Here is a 19,775-nt window from a genome sequence, read left to right as displayed (position 1 = left end):
AATAGCCACTGCACTTCGGCCTAGGCAACTTAGTGAGACCCCGTCTCTATTTTTAAAAAGTATGTGAAAGCACATTTTAGATCATAGGTACCTGTAGTTAGCATGTCAAGAGTGTGTTTTTATAATACAGTAATTGTAAATTCGTGTTTTTTGTTTATTGATGTATTTCTCCTAGATTGAAACTGCTTCTGCCTTGGCTAGAGGCCAGGATTCATGAGGGCTGTGAGGAACCCGCTACTCACAATGCCTTAGCCAAAATCTACATAGACAGTAACAACAACCCAGAGAGATTTCTTCGTGAAAATCCCTATTACGATAGTCGTGTTGTTGGAAAGTATTGTGAGAAGAGAGATCCGCATCTGGCCTGTGTTGCTTATGAGCGTGGCCAGTGTGATCTGGAACTTATTAATGTGAGTACTGCCAGCTGAATGTGTAGAGAAAGCTGCATTTTTAAAAACCTCTTCTATGTCAGACTGGTGAACTTTGAGAGTTTGAGAGTGATTTTAGGTAAAAAAGCATTTTTGGATGTTGGGTATTTTTTGAAGACTTCATTGAAAAAAATTGTAAACCTAGAAGTACCCCAAATAGTGAAGTCTATACCTTTTATCCTGATTATTGACCTATTAATGTTCTAATCCCAGCTTTATCATTTGCATCCTCACATTGTTTCATACACACACCATTCATACATATATTCATATACACATAATTTTTTGACCATGTGAGAATAAGCTGCATATGTCATGACCGTATGCCCCTTTTGGGTTTATTTCCTAAGAATAATCTTCATACCCACATTATAGATACCACCTTCAGTCAGTCTAACATTGATAGGTTACTTTTAAAAATATTTTTCATTGGAATTCTCACCATTCCAATTTTGTCAGTTGACCAAGAATGTCTTTGCAGTTATTTCTTCTTTAGTCTCATATTGCATGTAGTTGTTACATCTGTTTAGTTTCCTTTAATCTAGAATAGTTAGTTCTTCAGGGTTTTGTTGTCTTTTGTGACATTGATATCTTGTAAATAATAGCGTTTTTTTCTATTTGTAATCTTTTATTGAGGCAAAATTCATGTAACATCAAATTAACCATTTTACCATGAACAATTCAGTGGCGGTTCGTACATTTACAATGCTATCCAGTCTGCACCATTATCTAGTTCCAAGTTTTCATAACCTCAAAAGGAAACCCCATACTCATTAAGTAGGTCTATATACCACCCCCAAGCCTCTGACAACCACTGAACTGTGCTCTGTCTCTATGTACATGTATTTGCCTAGTCTGTATATTTCATTTAAATGTAAAGTCTCTTTTAAAAAGTTTCTGCTTTTGGGCGGCGCCTATGGCTCAAGGAGTAGGGCACCGGTCCCATATGCCGGAGGTGGCGGGTTCAAACCCAGCCCCGGCCAAAAACCACAAAAAAAAAAAAAAAAGTTTCTGCTTTTGTTTGTCTGATTGTTCCTTTTGGTTAGGTTTATGTTATAACTTTCCATCTAGACTACACTTATATGGTATTTTGTCTGTCTTTCTCATGCTATTACAGCCAGAGGTATGTGATGTCTATTTGTCCCCATTGTGATGTCAGTTTTAATCAGGTTGTCCCATTTCTCCATTGTGTAATTATTACTCATCCTCTTGCAGATATTAAGTAGTCTATGAATAGATCCTTAAGACCATATAAATATCCTCTTGTTCCCTTTCCCCCAATTTAGCATATGTTGATTCTTGCTTAAACCATTCTTCATGTGTTGGTTTATCCAAGTCCAGCACTTTCTTTGCATTTGTCATGGAGCACTCACATATTCATGAATTCCTGTTAATGGGTTATAGGCTGTTACTCTTAGATATCATGATGCTGAAACTGTCCCTATTTGGGCTGATGGGAACCTCTTCATGTCTTTATGTCTTTATGTCTTCATGTCTTTATGTTGCGGATTTATCATTCTTTGAGTGCTTATTTTCTGGCACACAATACACAAGGTTCATTTTGTACCTTCCTCATCCTTGGGAAAGTACAAAAGAAAGCTATAGAGATGGATTACTCTCACCAGATACTGAAGCATATTACCGAACCTCTGTAATAACAGTGAAGTACTGGTGCATGAATAGGTAAGACTGGGAGGCTAGAACACACAGTCCAAAATTAGACCCAATTCAGGGTGCTTTTTAAAAGCTTCCAGAAATTGATAACTATTCTTCCTATTGGTTTAAATTTTAAGAGGAAAAATTTAGGTGTGATCTACTTAAGATTATATAAGTAATGGATATTTTTTGCTGTAAAACAATAAACAATGTTTAAATGATAGGAAATAACCTTTAAAATTAAAGTCATTCTATAAAAAGTCTTTATTTCTACTTTAAAATTAATCTTTCATATCTTTGTTAGGTTTGCAATGAGAATTCCCTCTTCAAAAGTCTTTCTCGCTACCTGGTTCGTCGAAAGGATCCAGAATTGTGGGGTAGCGTGCTATTGGAAAGCAATCCTTACAGGAGACCCCTGATTGACCAGGTAAAATTGGCAAATTTGTTTAAGGCTTGTCTTTTTAACTACAAATAAAATCTCTTCCCTCATATCCATATATACTGTAATGGATCATCGTTAGCTATGAGAGAAGGCGGTACAAAGTAGAAGAAAATTAAAACTATACCATATATAAGTGGATCTAAATTTATATAAGTACAAATATACATATATTACATACATTAAGAAAAATAAAATATGAGGCTGGGCGCCTGTGGCTCAAGCGGCTAAGGCGCCAGCCACATATACCACAAAACAACAATGACAGCTGCAACCAAAAAATAGCTGGGCGTTGGGGCGGGTGCCTGTAGTCCCAACTACTTGTAAGGCAGAGGCAGGAGAATCGCTTGAGCCCAGGAGTTAGAGGTTGCTATGAGCTGTGATGTCACAGCACTCTACCCAGGGCGACAGCTTGAGTCTCTGTCTCAAAAAAAAAAGGGGGGGGAGAATAAATCCCAAAAGACAGGGTTCATCATAGTTTAACCGTAAAAAAATAATTAAGCCTTAAGGATTGAAATTATTAACCTGAGAAGTGACTAAATTGATTAAAAATATTTCAGACAGTAAGTCAGCAAAGGATAAGGCTTGGTAAGAGAAAAAAAGACTAACTGGGTAAATTGTTAAATCTCACTGATAAGAACAGAACTGCAAATGAGATGTGGTTTTATACCTATATAAAATTGAAAATACAGGGCCAGGTGTGGTGGCTCATACCTATGACCCTAGCACTCTGGGAGTCCGAGGTGGGTGGGTTGCCTCAGCTCAGGAGTTCAAGACCAGCCTGACCAAGAGCAAGACACTATCTTTACTAAAGAAAAAAAAACTAGCTGGGCATTATGGGTGCCTGTAGTCTCAGCTATTTGGGATGCCTAGGCAAGAGGATCACTTGAGCATAGGAGTTTGAAGTTGCTGTGAGCAATGATGCCAGAGCACTCAACTGAGGTTGATGGAATAAAACTCTGTCTCAAGAAAGTAATAATTAAAGATAGATAAACTATCTGGGTGTTGTAGTGGGCACCTATAAGTCCCAGCTACTTAGGAGGCTGAGGCAAGAGGATCACTTGAGCCCAAGAGTTGGAGGTTGCTGTGAGTCGCGAGACCATGGCCCTCTAGCCTAGGGCAACAGAGTGAAACTCAAAAAAATACATTGTTTTTCTGTTTTATTTATTTCTGCCTATTTCCAGTTTACTAGTGAGATTCTTATTAGGTAGTATTTTTAAAAACTACCTTGATTCTCAGTACTTATTCCTCACTTATTCCTCCTCAACCTTATTGTAGGTTGTACAGACAGCCCTGTCTGAGACTCAGGACCCTGAAGAAGTGTCAGTAACTGTCAAGGCTTTTATGACTGCAGACCTTCCTAATGAACTTATCGAACTGCTGGAGAAAATTGTCCTTGATAACTCTGTATTCAGTGAACATAGGTATGCTATTAGATTGATTGGCTATTTGTCAGTATTTAATTATGGCATATCAATTTTGGGAAGGAACAAAAAGACAGGAAGTTGCCTGAATTCTCACTCTGCTGTGCCCACTCTCTTCTTAGCCTATGTCCTTAAAGTAAAAACCCCTCTCAGGGTGGCACCTGTGGCTCAGTCGATAGGGCGCCGGCCCCATATACCGAGGGTGGCGGGTTCAAACCCGGCCCCGGCTGAACTGCAAACCAAAAAATAGCTGGGCGTTGTGGCGGGCGCCTGTAGTCCCAGCTACTCGGGAGGCTGAGGCAAGAGAATTGCTTCAGCCCAGGAGTTGGAGGTTGCTGTGAGCTGTGTGATGCCATGGCACTCTACCGAGGACCATAAAGTGAGACTCTGTCTCTACAAAAAAAAAAAAAAGTAAAAACCCCTCTGTAGTCACAGTGGTTATTTTTTATGATAGATAAACTTTTTAAATATTGCATTTAAAATATTCATTCCAGGAGGGCCTGGTGGTTCCTGCCTTATAATCTGAGCACTCTGGGAGGCTGAAGCAGGGGGATCATTTGAGACCAGCCTAAGCAACATAGCAAGACAAAAAAATAGAAAAATCAGCCAGTCGTGGTGGTCACATGCCTATGTCCCAGTTACTTGGGAGGCTGAGGTGGGAGGATCACTTAAGCCCAAGAGTGGAGGTTGCAGTTAATTTTGATGAGGTCACTGTTGATTAGCCTGGGCAATAGAGTGAGACTATCTCAAATAAATAAAACATTTATTCCTTTTCTTAAAGGAATCTACAAAATCTCCTCATCCTCACGGCAATTAAGGCTGACCGTACACGTGTTATGGAGTATATTAACCGCCTTGATAATTATGATGCCCCAGATATTGCCAATATTGCCATCAGCAATGAGCTGTTTGAAGAAGCATTTGCTATTTTCCGGAAATTTGATGTCAATACTTCAGCAGTACAGGTAAATTTTCAGATTACGCAAGTTGAATTACTGTACGCAGTGCTGCCTCTTGATTATTACATGCATTGTCCTATAATGGTGGATGTAATTGATTGCTGTACCAATAGAAGAATAATAAAATGCTATCAGCTTAAATGTGATTGCTGTAAGATCCAGTTTGCCACAATTCTAATTCAAAAATTGGTTGTCTAGGTCTTGATTGAACATATTGGAAACTTGGATCGAGCATATGAGTTTGCTGAACGCTGCAATGAACCTGCAGTGTGGAGTCAACTTGCGAAAGCCCAGTTGCAGAAAGGAATGGTGAAAGAAGCTATTGATTCTTATATCAAAGCAGATGATCCTTCATCCTACATGGAAGTTGTTCAGGCTGCCAATACTAGTGGTATGACTTCTTACCTTTATGTGTTAATAATTCAGAAAATTATTAAGCATTAAGATACCTGTTCTGAATTATGTAGGAGTTGGACACTATGTGGTTACTCATGAAAACTTTTAGCCCTCCCATCTTAGTCCACATACAGAGGAGCTATATATTGTGAACTTTAAGGTCTGTGGGAAAGATTAGTTTTCTGTTTTGAAGTCTTATGAAATCTTGGTAGGAGTTCTTTCTAATCTTAAAACTTCAAGGAAAAAGGGAATTCACCTATTTGGTCAGTGATAAAAGAGAAGTGTAATTTTGTAGTTTCTGTAACTCTATTGCAATTCTTACTTACATGAAAAAATAAACTAGAACGTTAGTGTTTGGACTTACTATTTTTTTTTCTATCCTTAGGAAACTGGGAGGAACTGGTGAAGTACTTGCAGATGGCCCGTAAAAAGGCTCGAGAGTCATATGTGGAAACAGAATTGATATTTGCCTTGGCTAAGACAAACCGCCTTGCAGAGTTAGAAGAGTTCATCAATGGGCCAAATAATGCTCATATCCAACAAGTGGGTTTCCTTTTCAGCTTTTTTAAGCAGGGTAAAAATAAATAATTGAGTAACTTCATTAGTTTGCTGGGATTAACACATCATAACCGAAGTGTTCCCAGGAAAGAGGATTGATGTAAGAGATTAATGTATTACTGAAAATGAATTGTCCTTTTTCTTCCAGGTTGGTGACCGTTGTTATGATGAAAAAATGTATGATGCTGCTAAGTTGCTGTATAATAATGTTTCTAATTTTGGACGTTTGGCATCTACCCTGGTTCACCTGGGTGAATATCAGGCAGCTGTTGACGGAGCTCGGAAAGCTAACAGTACTAGAACATGGAAAGAGGTAATCTAAACACAAATTCAAGACCTATTTGGAAATGCTCTTTAATCATTTAGAAAGAGCTTGTTATGTCTGTATTTGAGTTCACATAGAGGAAATGTTTATTATAGGTCTGCTTCGCCTGTGTTGATGGGAAAGAATTCCGTCTTGCTCAGATGTGTGGGCTTCATATTGTTGTGCATGCAGATGAATTAGAGGAGCTTATCAACTACTATCAGGTAATGAACAGGAGCCTTTTATATGATCTGAGACCCTTTACCACAGATATTCTTGTCTTTAATTGCATATTTCTCTTGTGTAGGATCGTGGATATTTTGAAGAACTGATAACCATGTTGGAAGCAGCATTGGGACTTGAGCGAGCTCACATGGGAATGTTTACCGAATTAGCTATTTTATACTCTAAATTTAAGCCTCAGAAGATGAGAGAGCACCTAGAGCTGTTCTGGTCTAGAGTGAATATTCCTAAGGTAACCAACCTCTAACATTGTGAAGTAACGCGGTAGCTATAACTAATACTTACAAGCATTTTTTTTTTTTTAAGTCTTTTAGCTTAGGAATTAGAAACTCATTTAAAGCAATTAAATCTTATGCAGGTGCTAAGAGCTGCAGAACAAGCTCATCTTTGGGCAGAACTGGTGTTTTTGTATGACAAGTATGAAGAATATGATAATGCCATAATTACCATGATGAATCATCCAACTGATGCATGGAAAGAAGGGCAGTTCAAAGATATCATTACCAAGGTGTGTACCTTCTTTAGAAGATGAAGGCTTCAGAGGAGCAAGCTCACTAGGAAATAACTCTGACTTACATGTGGAGTTTTCCATTTTAGGTTGCCAATGTGGAACTATATTACAGAGCAATACAGTTCTACTTAGAATTCAAGCCCCTGTTGCTAAATGATTTGCTGATGGTGCTGTCTCCACGGTTGGATCACACTCGTGCAGTCAATTATTTTAGCAAGGTAATAATTTTAAACCAAAGCTTCATAGCAAGGTTTTAAGACATACTGTATTTTGTTCCTAGAACTTCAATAACATACTATATTGTAACAAACTCTTTGTTTTGAAGGTTAAACAGCTACCACTGGTGAAACCGTATTTGCGTTCAGTTCAGAACCACAACAACAAATCTGTGAATGAATCACTGAACAATCTCTTTATTACAGAAGAAGATTATCAGGTGTGAAACATTTGATTCTTACATATATTCTCAACACTCAAGTTATGGTTATATCGTAAAGTTGGTATGTTTTGCCATTTAAAAAGCCCATTATCCTGATTATAAGCAGAAGGTACCTATATGCCTGGGAAATGTAGTAAGGTTAAATAAGTGCAGGCAGAATAAGGACTGAAGAACATTCTTGGCAAGGGAAAACACTCACAGGAAAAGGGAAAAACAGAGAAATAAGCTAAGCAAGCCAAACTAAACCAGCAGCTAAATTCCTTATCTGAGCAGTTGCTGATTTTCCTAGAAGCCTTTCCTGTAAGGGATACAGCTTGCAAACACCTCTGCTAGGTAAACCTTGAAGAAAGAATGGCCTTAGAGGAAGCTGCATGCAAGGCCTGGGAGGAACATTAACTAGGCCGTCCCTTCCCCAGTCAACAGTCAAAGCAAATACCCAGGCTCAGCACCTGTAGCTCAGTGAGAAGGGCGCAGGCCACATATACACCAAAGCTGGCGGGTTTGAGCCCTGTCTGGCCCGCTAAACAATAATAACTAAAACCAAAAAATAGCCAGGTGTTGTGGCGGGCACCTGTAGTTCCAGCTACTTGGAAGGCTGAGGCAAGAGAATCGCTTAAGCCCAAGAATTTGAGGTTGCTGTGAGCTGGTACACCACAGTACTCTACCAAGGGTGACATAATGAGATAGGGTCTCAAAAAACAAACCAAAAAAAAGCAAATACCCATTGTGAGGATTTGTATTATGGCCAGGGCAGAAATCAAGGGAACACCTCAAGCCCTGAAATGTGGTCAGGAGGGCCTATACCCCCTTATCACAGAGGAAGATGCCTCTGGGGCAGAGATGTGAAGAAAATTCTGCTGTTCCACTGATTGTTCAGAGGAGGTTAATGCAGGTGGCATCTACTCCACAGGAACTTCTGAGGATTAACCTCCCCCAAGGAATCTGTGTGTGATCACAGACAGGAGGCTGTCCCCACATGAGGTTCAGGTTTCAGATTTCTCAAGGCTGCTTAGACTCTTACAGTTAATGATTATAGATAGAAAAAGAACTAACATGCTTACTCAGAGAAACTGCTAGTGTTTTTGTTCTCTTCCTCAGCTTAACCTCTGAGCTAAATGAGCAAATAGCCTTCAATAAAGGCTGAGTGGGACACACAGGGCCATTCGCTGTGAACGCCACAAACTAGTGGTGGTGGTCTCCTGTGTTCCCCACCTTTGAAAACTCTATTCTGCATATCCTGTCTCTTTATCTCTTGCCACTTCTAACTTTACTTTATTTCAGTTGATCGCTACCAGTTCCACAGGTCTTAAAGGGCCTTGCCCCCGAGGCGGGACTCCAACAAATAAGTGCCATGTTTTCAGAATTTTACTTAGATCTTATATAAGGTACTGCTCTAGAAAAAAAGGAATGGGAGCTGGGCACATGCTTGTAGTCTCAGCTACTTGGGGATGCTGAGGCTGGAGGACTGCTTGAGCCCAGGAGTTCAAATATAGCCTGGGTGATATAGTGAGACTCTATCTCTAAAAAGCAAAGCAAAAAAGATGCAGTTACTTTATTGCTAACATTGGATTATATTTAGGACCAAAGAAATCTGTAATCTCTTACCTAGTCTGTTAAAGTTATTTATATTAACTGATAGTAACTGTATTTAACTATTCACTGTTTTTCTTCACAATATCTAATTAATATTTATCTTTTGATAAACTTTCTCTTATGAAGGATTTTGCTAGTTGCCTTTTTTCTCTTGCTGTCAGCAAGATTTTCTTTTAGACTCAGCCCATGCTTATCTGTACTGCTGAATATCATGCTGAGTTGTACCAGGAATTTCCCTCGAGCATAAAATCTTACTCTCCAAATTATTAATCCTTTTAATTTCAGGCCAGGCGTGATGGCTCAAGCCTATAATCCTAGCAGTCTGGGATGCCGAGGCTGGTGGATTGCCTGAGCTCAGGAGTTCACAACCACCCTGAGCTAGAGAAAGACCCTGTCTCTAAAAATAGCTAGGCATTGTGGTGGGTGCCTGTAGTCCCAGCTACTCAGGAGGCTGAGGATCGTTTGAGCCCCCAAGAGTTTGAGGTTGCTGTGAGCTGTGATGCCACGGCACTCGACCAAGGATGACAAAAAGTCGGTCTCTAAATAAATAAGTCCTTTCAGTTTCATAACCATTCAAGTTAGTCCTTAATATTGAAAACCTTGGACAAAATTTTATCTTAGGAAATCTAACAGTATACCTTACAGGACATTATTGTCATATAATTAGATTGAAGAAACTTGACACTTTTTTTTTTTATTAAATCATAGCTGTGTACATTGATATGAGCATGGGGCATCATTCACTAGCTTCACAGACCGTTTACCAAGTTTCACATATACCCTTGTAAGATGCACCGCTGGCGTAATCCCACCAATCCCCTCCCCTCTACCCACCTCCCCCCTGAAGAAACTTGACACTTATATGACTTTATAGTTTGATGCTTGAATCTAGACTGTCATATTACATGTTAACGTCTAATGAGCTCATTGGTCAAGAAGGATGAAATATAAATGTTAAGTGGAACACTGATTTGGCATTTGGATGGCTTTGTTTTATTTATTTATTTAAGATTAATGTGGGGGTACAAAAAACTAGGTTACAATGTTTGCATTTCTTAGGTAGAGTCCCTCCTTTAGTTGTGTCCCACACTCAAGAGGTGTGACATATACCCTTATGTTGTGTATTTTATTTCTTTTAAGGCTCTACGAACATCAATAGATGCTTATGACAACTTTGATAATATCTCACTTGCTCAGCGTTTGGAAAAACATGAACTCATTGAGTTCAGAAGAATTGCTGCCTATCTCTTCAAAGGAAACAATCGCTGGAAACAAAGTGTTGAGTTGTGCAAGAAAGACAGCCTTTACAAGGTTGATAAAGTTGGTGGGGGCAGGACTGTTAAACCAAACCTAAAATAATATATTTCAAGAGATTACATTCTATAAAAGTATTAATTTTGTGAATGTGAGAATTGACTTTAAGCTCCCATTTGAAGAGATGGCAATTAAGTCAGTAGATTTATTGATTCTAGGGGCTATCTTATATTAAGGTTGAACTTATCTGTTTAAGAAAATCCTGTCCTTTTCTTTCAAAATTTTAATTATATAAGTAAGAGGCTTTTTTACCCCCTGGGAAATGCACATTTACATTTTTGGAAAGCCTCCAGTGTACAGTACTTGGTTTACCAGTTTAGCATGTTCATGTTTAATATGCTTGACCTTCACTGTTTCCTTTGACTAGGATGCAATGCAATATGCCTCTGAATCTAAAGATACTGAGTTGGCTGAAGAACTCCTGCAGTGGTTTTTGCAGGAAGAAAAAAGAGAGTGCTTTGGAGCTTGCCTTTTTACCTGTTATGATCTTTTAAGGCCTGATGTTGTCTTGGAAACTGCATGGAGGCACAATATCATGGATTTTGCCATGCCCTATTTCATCCAGGTCATGAAGGAATACTTGACAAAGGTAATGTACTCCTCTGAGTGTATTCAGATCTACTTACCTTGCAGATATGTAGAGTTTCACATGCAAGGTTTTTAAAAAATACTTTTTCTGTAGTAAAAGTTATCCAGTTGATCATAAAAAATATTCCTGATCTCTAGTTTTTTTTATTAATTGGAAAGGGAATATAAACACAGCTTGTCATAATGTTTACCCTCACTGTATTTCTGAGGATGAATAATAGTCTACATTTGTTAAATATTTGATAAATTTTTTTTTCAAAATAGCATCTTTCTCAAAATTCCTATAACTCAGGTGTTCATAACTAACTGTAGATTTCCTTTTATTGGGTTGATTCCTGACTTCAATGATGTCTATGCCTATTTCCCCTGGGAAAGCCTCACGTGTGTTAACATTTTATTAATCTTCTTAAGTTTTCAAAAGTCTAACCCGTAATTTAAAAATATTATAGGAGATTAACAACCATGTTTCCTAAAAACACATTAAACAAGCTGGGGGCATAATTACCTTATAAAATTCACACTTCAGCTTAGTGTCCCTTGTTGATGTCAGAAATTTTTTCAGAAATTTTTTATTTACCGTATTCTCAACAGTCACTAGCTTTCTCACTGTACATTTTAAAATGGTTATCAAGGATCCATTTGTCAAAGCAAAACATGCTTAAAATCAGAGTCTCACATCTGATCTCTTTAGCCTACCTGAGTAAAGGGGAGGAAAAAGCACTACTAACAATTCCCAAGGATACCAAATTTTTCCTTAGGATATCACCTAATTACATAACATTGTGTTTACTTAAAATTTTTAAAGAATTAACCCTTTCTATATGTAAAGTTCGGTGTAAAAGAAAAAACAGTTGCCTTAGCCATAGATGAGAGTAGCATCTTTTCTTAATGCATAATGCCAACTTGGGAGACTTGGCTCTAAGCTGCTGTTAACCTAAGTGCTATATATTTTACTAGTGATTGAGCTGCTTTCTTTCACACTGACTGTAGCATAAATTCTTCTGCAGTAAGCTTTGAAGTTAAAAAAAAAAAAAAAATTCTAAATTTTGCTTCCAGTATGCCCTTTATTTTCACTTCTCTCATACCTTTTTTAGTATTAGATGTTTCTACCCTAAACCTTTGTTGCTGATTCTACCTTTTTATGCTCAATATGGAATTTGATTTTTTTCTAAGCTGCACCTTCTGAATTCCTTTGCAGGTTGATGCAATAAAGGAAAAGGTGAAAGTTGATTCTTTTCCATCTTTAAGTCTGGAGGACTAAGTCTAAGGAATTTGCATGATTTTTTTCCTTCCTTTTCTACACTGCTGCTGCTGCTTTTTCCCCCCCCAATAAATTTTCACTAAAGCCTCTGCAAGTCCCTTGAAACATAACTATAATAGAGCTGTAGGACATTAGTAGATGTTTGCTACTAATTGGCTAATAGGCTTTAGGAAGGGCAGGAGGCTAATCAGTAGTTGGTTCACAGTCTCTCTTAAATATATTATTAAAAAACTGAGCATGGTGAGTTTCCATATTAATTCCAAAGTATCAGGAAATTTCTCTTCCCTGTCAGGGTATCTGGACCATAATAGGACTTTCTTAATACTTGAAATAAATTAAAACAGCCTCTGGTTTTATTTTGTGAGTTTGCCTGACAGTTGTTGAATTTATATATGTATATACATGCCCTAAAAGACTTTTGGGGTTTTTTTGTTATCGAAGGACTGTGATCCAGTTTCTGATCTCTTGATTCTTACTAATTTTTTGCTCAAAGTAGATACAAGAGATACTAGCTGCTTCCGAAGAGACTTTCCTCATGTTTCTCCAGGTGTCCAGTTCTTATGGTGCTAGTCCATTTTTAAGAGGAATCAAAACCTTTTGAATCATGAGAGCCAAGCTTGCTATAATTGTTGCTGAGCAACGTGGATTATTTGTTTACAGTGAAGCAATATTAATTTCTACTTTGTGTAATAATTGTACACCTCTGAAACTACCAAAAGTTGCTCTTATTGATCAGTTGGCTTGTCCAAGAAGATCAAATTTAAGCACCTCTTGTTTGCTGCTTTCTTCATTGGCTTGTCTCCAACCCAACATAAATGGAACAAACTTAGAAATGTATATGTTATCAAATTGTTGTTAGAAAATGGTGGAAGGTAGAGGAGAATTGAAACAAATTTAAAAGAATTTGTGTGGGGGACAAAGCCTTAGGATTACGTTGAACCAAACTGGAGTCACCACTGGAACTTAGGGCAAACCTGAGTAAAATGCATTGTGTGTGAGACCCTTCAGCAGCTAGTAAGCAAGGCAGTTAGAAAGCGTGTGTGTGAAAAACAGGTAATTGAACTGCGGTGTTATGCATTGTTTCAAATCAAGCATGTACAACAGTCATTGCAATTACATCATACTACTTTCGAAACTCTTAGAGCATTGCTGTGGGCTGTGTGTGTTTCTTGAGAGCCTGTATAGCAACAGTCATCCTCAGATCTCACTTCTTGCTTCAGTACTTTTGCCTTTTTTCATGCACACATACACCAAAATAACTGACTGCATGTTAACTTTTCCTCTGCAGCATATTGCAGTCTTTGTGGAAAAGCCTTTTACATTTTAATGAATTTTCAGTAGTACAGATGGAGCTGAATTCAGTGACATGCTTACCTCTAATTCTTTTTAAATCCAAGGATCAGAAACTTTTGTTACAGCTCTTAACAAAAGCTTGTGTTCATAAGAGCCTTCTCTGCTTTTCTTTTTTGAGCAATCTAAATTGGGTCAGTGGAAATAAAAATTGGGTGTTCCCATGCCAGAGGCTGTCCCATTATATAGAAAAATGAAAATTTTTTTGCTTAGCTTGATGCTGTTCCTTCAGGATTTTTAATTTTTCCCTGTGTCCAACCTGCCTATGTCTATGCCTGGACATTGTGATATTGCTAGCTCTTCTAAGTCTTCCATGTATTTCTGTAATAGGATTTTCATGTTTAACATCTGATTCAGACATAACTTTTAAACACATATTCACTTTAGATTCTTTTCTTTGAAAGTCTGGAAGTGTATTATACAGCGGTGGCTTTTTGGTTGTTTCATTTTTCGTTTAAGTTATTATATACAGGCATCCATGTATTTTTCTATATAACTTCTTTAGCTCACTCTTGGATACTAGTTAGTTAGCAAAACTCCATCTGACCCTTGGTAGCACAGAACTGTGCTTTAAATTCTATAGTTGTAATCATTTTTGTTGTTAAGTTTGGATGCCAAACAGTGGGTATTTCACATAGTATTTATATATTCCATAATAGTCTCTGATATTAGCATAATTTGTAACACATGATTTAAGCTATAAAATAGGATAATAGGCTCGGCGCCTGTAGCTCAAGTGGCTAAGGCGCCAGCCGCATACACCAGAGCTGGTGGGTTCAAATCCAGCCCAGGCCTGCCAGATGACAACTACAAACAAAAAATAGCCGGGTGTTGTGGCAGGCACCTCTAGTCCCAGCTACCTGGGAGGCTGAGGCAAGAGAATCGCTTGAGCCCAGGAGTTGGAGGTTGCCGTGAGCTGAGATGCCATGGCACTCTACCCAGGGCAACAGCTTGAGGCTCTGTCTCAAAAAAAAAAAAAAAAAAAAAAAAATTGGATAATAGTGTACAAAAGCAAATCCATCTTCCTAGGATAGGAAAAGCACATCAGCACATTCCATCTACACAAATCTAGAGTTTGCTTAGGTTTAACTTTTCACAAACTTTCAGTTCCCTGACAAAGTATATGATGGATTAGACCCATATTTATAGTATTTAACATGAAACAATTAAAATAAGTACAAACACTGTCCTAACTTTAATGACCTATGTGAGAGACTAGTATTTCACATAGAAATGAGGTGCCACTTTAACCTTGTTAGGACTGGATCTTTACAGCTTTTTCTCTGAAGTCTGCATGTCTTTTTTCGTGAGTGATTTTTTTCACCATTTGCCTTTTCGAAGAACATTTATAAAATGTTGTTCCCTGCACTTTGCCCCCCGATCTCACCCAGCACATTTACGAAAACCACTAGTAATAGGTAACATTGTGACGTGAAATTTAGTTTTACTTAGCGTATAATGTTAAGCCGATTTATAAGGCTTTGGTTGAGATACCAATTTTTAAATAATTTATAAAAACAAATACAGTATAGTATAAAAGGCAGTGGAAGTCGCATGGTGAAGGAGATTCCCTAACCCAGGGCCATAATGTCAGTTTTCTCTAAATCTTTACAGAATTACAAAATCAAATCATATTAGCCATAGAAGAAACTTGGCAGATCATTTCATTCAACCTTCTTGATATATAAAGAAGGAAATGGAGGACCAGTACAATGGTTTGCCAGGGTCATAAAACTGGTTTTAGTGGAAGGATCTAGGCATTCTCACTACAGTCTTTCACTAATACTTTTGGACTCCTTAACGAATTATTTATCTGACACTATACACTTTGATTTAGAGTAGCAAAAATTTTTTCTCAAAGAAGTTGGGAAAATTGGGCTTTCCTAATTATTTCTTAGAAAATAGAACCACATAGCATTAAAACATAGAGCTTGTCTTTCTACAAAAGGATGGCATATGGAGCCAATTGAATTTTAATCTTCAGTCTGCACTTGTAACCAGTATTAGAAGTAGTACACAACTGGCAAAAATAGTTTACTCTGCACACGTACTTGTCATTGGACTCATTTTACTTTTTTGAATACCATTTCTTCTGGGGAGGGAAGTCTGGCCAGTTCATGAGTTCACTACCATGGTTGACAGTTTTAAACTTCACTTGCAAAAGTGGTTCCTTCCCTCCCTCAGGCTGCATCCTAGCATGCCCAGTTTTAGCCTGGCCTGAGCTTTTATGGCATTTATAAATCCCTCTGTCCCGAGGGTTTATAATGACAATGCTGAAAACCACCTTGACTAAAGTATGAACATTGCCATTGAACTTGAGGGGGCCTGAGAATGTTCTTTCTAGTCTGTTTTATTTTGACAGAATTTAACATACTAAGGCTTTTCCACTTTCTGCCATACAATCTAGGTTTGTAATACTTTTGGGGTACTAATTAACTTAACTTATTTTTCCCCAGGTGGATAAATTAGACGCTTCAGAATCGCTAAGAAAAGAAGAAGAACAAGCAACAGAGACACAACCAATCGTTTACGGTAATTTATTTCTTTAGAGATTCTACCTCAAAATAGAAATACAAGAAGCTTCCAGAGTGGAAAAAGGCTTCCTGAGTTAAAGAATGCTCCTTCATTGTCATATTCTTTTCTGAGAACAGTCATAAGGGCAGGCATTAACATTATTCAGTAAAATAATCTTAAATGCAAGGAAACTTTACAAAGTTGTTTAAGATCATGACATTGTTTCCCTGTCATCTGGTCACTGATGAATTACTTGCTTATAAATTACAGAGTAAGAAATACTGATGAATTCAATTTTCAGAAGAGTGAAAGGTGATTGAATATGCCAGGGGAGGCTTTAGTATGCCTTACATAAAAAGTAGGTCCTCACTTTAAATTTAAGCCAGGACAGAGAATTGGGTAGTTTTTCCTTTTGAGAACTTTCCAGAGAAATTAGATCTTCAAACTCTCAAGTGAAAATTTAAGGCAGTTTAATTTCTTACATGTGCATGTCTGAATTATTTCCCTTTTCCATTTCATACTTGGTGAACAGAATCATTTGAACAGTAAGTATGAAAGGTGTATAAAGGTTAAACCACTCTAAGCAGGTGTTCTTCGGAGGGGAGCATAAAAATATGACCATTACATCAAATAATATATATACTTTTATTATAACTACTATAGAGAAAAAGTATTTGGCAATTTAAGGGTCTGGATATTTTGGTAAAGGTAAACTTAAAAGTGGATTCTTACAGATGGGAGCAAGATAGTTGTCATGAGTAGGAACAAAAATAGTGGGTGTAATTTGGGGGTACTTACTGAACTTGGCTTCTTCCAGGGTGCTTAAATGGGCAGTTGAAAATAAGCTTAGAATTTTAAGATAGATGTCAGTATCAAGGTTAGGGATATTTTTAAACTGTCCAAAAACAATTTGCTTAAGACAACTTTGGTTGTTAACCGTAGCAAAGAAGACATGAGTTTACTTGTGTTGGGAGAAAACTAGGTTTATGCTGGGTGTGGTGGCTCACGCCTGTATTCTAGCACTCTGGAAGGCCAAGGCAGGTGGATTGCCTGAGCTCAGAAGTTTGAGACCAGCCTGAGCGAGAGTGAGACCCCGTCTTTAAAAAGAGCTAGGTCTTAGGGTGGGTGCCTGTAGTCCTAGCTACTTAGGGAGGCTGATGCAAGAGGATCAGTTGTGCCCAAGACTTTGAGGTTGCTATGAGCTATGATGCTGTCTACCAAGGGCAACGAAATGAGACTGTCTCAAAAGAAAACAAAAACAAACTAGTTTTACAAATTTTTTTTTTTTTTTTTTTGAGACAGACTCTCACTGTGTCGCCTTTAGTAGAGTGCCGTGGTATCACAGCAACCTCAAACTCTTGGGCTTATGCGATTCTCTTGCCTCAGCCTCCCAAGTAGCTGGGACTACAAGCACCTGCCATAACACCCAGCTGTTTTGTTGTTGTTGTTGTTTGGCAGGCCTGGGGCCAGGTTCAAACCTACCAGTCTCAGTGTATATGGCTGGCGCCCTAGCCGTTGGGCTCACATGCCGAGCCTAGGCGCCAAGCCTAGGTTTACATTTTAGTGGGAGATTGAGAGTATTTGTTTTGTGAGGGTGGGGCCGGGGGTGTTACGTGTTTTCTCTCCAAATGAAGCATGATTTATGTACGTGGGCAACAAGTATTTAAACCTAAAGAGTATCAACATAATATTTGGTAGGTGTATATTCAAATGTATTTCATACCTCATGCCTATTTGAATGTGTCTTATTTTTGATTGTCTCTAAATTAGTGCTGGATTATTTGCTAGAAATTCATTAAGTTTCATTAGATATATTTAAATCAGAAATTTCAATCTAACTTTAAAAGTTCATTTATATATTAAAACATGTCATTAAAAAAACAAGTTTTCGTAATGTGTAGGGGTATACCATGTGATAGGCTTGTTGGGAGACATCTGGCCTGATCATGTCAAGTATGCTTTAAATGCTACATGTCTGGCTCTTGGCCCTGCCCTGTTGGATTTTTAGGCAGGACTCTTCTTAGAGTGAAACAGTCATGCCAAAATTGTGACAGTCCAAAGTGCTCCAACACAACACATTCTAAGTTAGGATTACACTGCTAGAGTCTGGGAGATTAGAATTTTTTAGTCTTACAACGCTAATAGTTTCTCCTGCCTCCTTGCCCTGCCCTTTTCGTTTTCTTCTTTAGGTCAACCCCAGTTGATGCTGACAGCAGGACCCAGTGTTGCCGTCCCTCCCCAGGCACCTTTTGGTTATGGTTATACTGCACCACCCTATGGACAGCCTCAGCCTGGTTTTGGTTACAGCATGTGAGGTGAAAAGCTGATCCTGTAGTCGCCTATTTTCATCCTGAAACATCGTCTCTACCCACTTCTCAGTTTGTAACGAGGGAAACAGGCAACGTGTTCTTGTAACCTTTATTTCATGAAGGACTACTTTTTGTTTCTAACTGTAAACATGGATCACCTACGTTAAAACATTATTTCACATTCCACATCATTTTAGAATTTATTTTCAAAGGGGAATAGTTTCAATGTTTTATTCACTTTGGCGTTTTTTCTTACCCCTCATTCTTCGAAGAACTGCTTAATATTCAATCTGTTGTGAAGAACCTGATTTGCACTCTGTAGTGTTTAAAGAAAAAAAGAAACTCTAATACTGAATCTCTTAAATTTAGCATATGTAAACAGCTTAATATGTATTGTCTAAATGCGTTTAAAACTCTTATTCAAAGAAAAGCTAAAGCAAAAATACTGGTATATGACCATGCAAGACTGTCAGTTTCAAACAAAGACAACACTAATCAGCGTATCCTACATTGGATTGCAATGCTCTCCAAATTTTTTGAAAAATGCATACAGACAACTAGCCTAATTTTTAAATGAGCATAAAAAGTCCTCTAACCTATGCAGGTTTCCCCATTACACATATAGAGAAAATGCTAGTGTGTTTTGCTTACTTCATATGTAACAGGTGCCCTTATGTTGTGCTGTATCCTGTGCTTTTTGTGTGGGACCATTCCATTCAGGAACAAAGAGCACCATGATTCCAATCTTGTGTGTACTAACCCTTCCCTGAGGTTTGTGTATGTTGGATATTGTGGTGTTTTAGATCACTGAGTGTACAGAAGAGAGAAATTCAAACAAAATATTGCTGTTCTTCAGTTTTGTTTTGTGGAATTTGAAATTACTCAAATTTAAAATAAATTACTGGACTGTGGAAATAACATGTAGAATTGCAGTTTTAATTAAATACCTCTCAAACCCAAAGAACAGTAGTTTTGGAAGTTTCATATTGGATATTCAGGCATGATACAGGGAGCCATGAAAGGGGAATGAAAATTGGTATGTATGAAGAAACTGTGTATTATGTATATTCTTATAGCTAATAAGGTACAATACAGTTTAAAGAACTAGTCACTATTAGAGCGGGCTACATTTCACCTATCTCCCAACATTTTAACCAAGTGACAAGCATTTCATTTAAGTGAACAAATTGTGGATGTTAGGTTATTTTAACTTGAAGTAAAATATATTTGAACATAAAATTAACATGCTATTTCTCACCATGAACTGTAAAGGTGCCTAAACTATGGGTATTTCAAATTAATTTTTTTTTTTTTTTTGTAGAGACAGAGTCTCACTCTATGGCCCTCGGTAGAGTGCCGTGGCCTCACACAGCTCACAGCAACCTCCAACTCCTGGGCTTAGGCGATTCTCCTGTCTCAGCCTCCCGAGCAGCTGGGACTACAGGCACCCGCCACAACGCCCGGCTATTTTTTGGTTGCAGTTAGGCCG

At 38.0% G+C, this 19,775-nt stretch overlaps 1 protein-coding gene across 2 annotated transcripts in view; it reads left to right on the top strand.

The window, feature by feature from the left end:
- CLTC (clathrin heavy chain) overlaps positions 1 to 19,204 on the top strand; it is a 75,553-nt gene extending 56,349 nt beyond the window's left edge. The window contains exons 17-33 of one of the 2 annotated variants that reach the window (XM_053569077.1): positions 176 to 410; positions 2,389 to 2,511; positions 3,802 to 3,947; positions 4,729 to 4,912; positions 5,105 to 5,297; positions 5,688 to 5,845; positions 6,009 to 6,173; positions 6,281 to 6,388; positions 6,472 to 6,639; positions 6,766 to 6,915; positions 7,005 to 7,136; positions 7,244 to 7,354; positions 10,091 to 10,261; positions 10,632 to 10,853; positions 12,051 to 12,071; positions 15,920 to 15,995; positions 18,167 to 19,204. In XM_053569077.1, the coding sequence (XP_053425052.1) occupies positions 176 to 410; positions 2,389 to 2,511; positions 3,802 to 3,947; positions 4,729 to 4,912; positions 5,105 to 5,297; positions 5,688 to 5,845; positions 6,009 to 6,173; positions 6,281 to 6,388; positions 6,472 to 6,639; positions 6,766 to 6,915; positions 7,005 to 7,136; positions 7,244 to 7,354; positions 10,091 to 10,261; positions 10,632 to 10,853; positions 12,051 to 12,071; positions 15,920 to 15,995; positions 18,167 to 18,291 (2,488 nt within the window). In that variant the 3' untranslated portion in view covers positions 18,292 to 19,204. The remainder of the gene's footprint in view (positions 1 to 175; positions 411 to 2,388; positions 2,512 to 3,801; positions 3,948 to 4,728; positions 4,913 to 5,104; positions 5,298 to 5,687; positions 5,846 to 6,008; positions 6,174 to 6,280; positions 6,389 to 6,471; positions 6,640 to 6,765; positions 6,916 to 7,004; positions 7,137 to 7,243; positions 7,355 to 10,090; positions 10,262 to 10,631; positions 10,854 to 12,050; positions 12,072 to 15,919; positions 15,996 to 18,166) is intronic. The other variant, XM_053569078.1, reaches the window with a different exon arrangement.
- Positions 19,205 to 19,775: the final 571 nt, after the last annotated feature.

This window comes from Nycticebus coucang, chromosome 18 (assembly GCF_027406575.1).
Source record: "Nycticebus coucang isolate mNycCou1 chromosome 18, mNycCou1.pri, whole genome shotgun sequence".
NCBI classification, from domain to species: domain Eukaryota; kingdom Metazoa; phylum Chordata; class Mammalia; order Primates; family Lorisidae; genus Nycticebus; species Nycticebus coucang.
The sequence above is the reverse complement of the archived record's forward strand: the minus strand, read 5'-3'. Positions and strand labels throughout refer to the sequence as shown.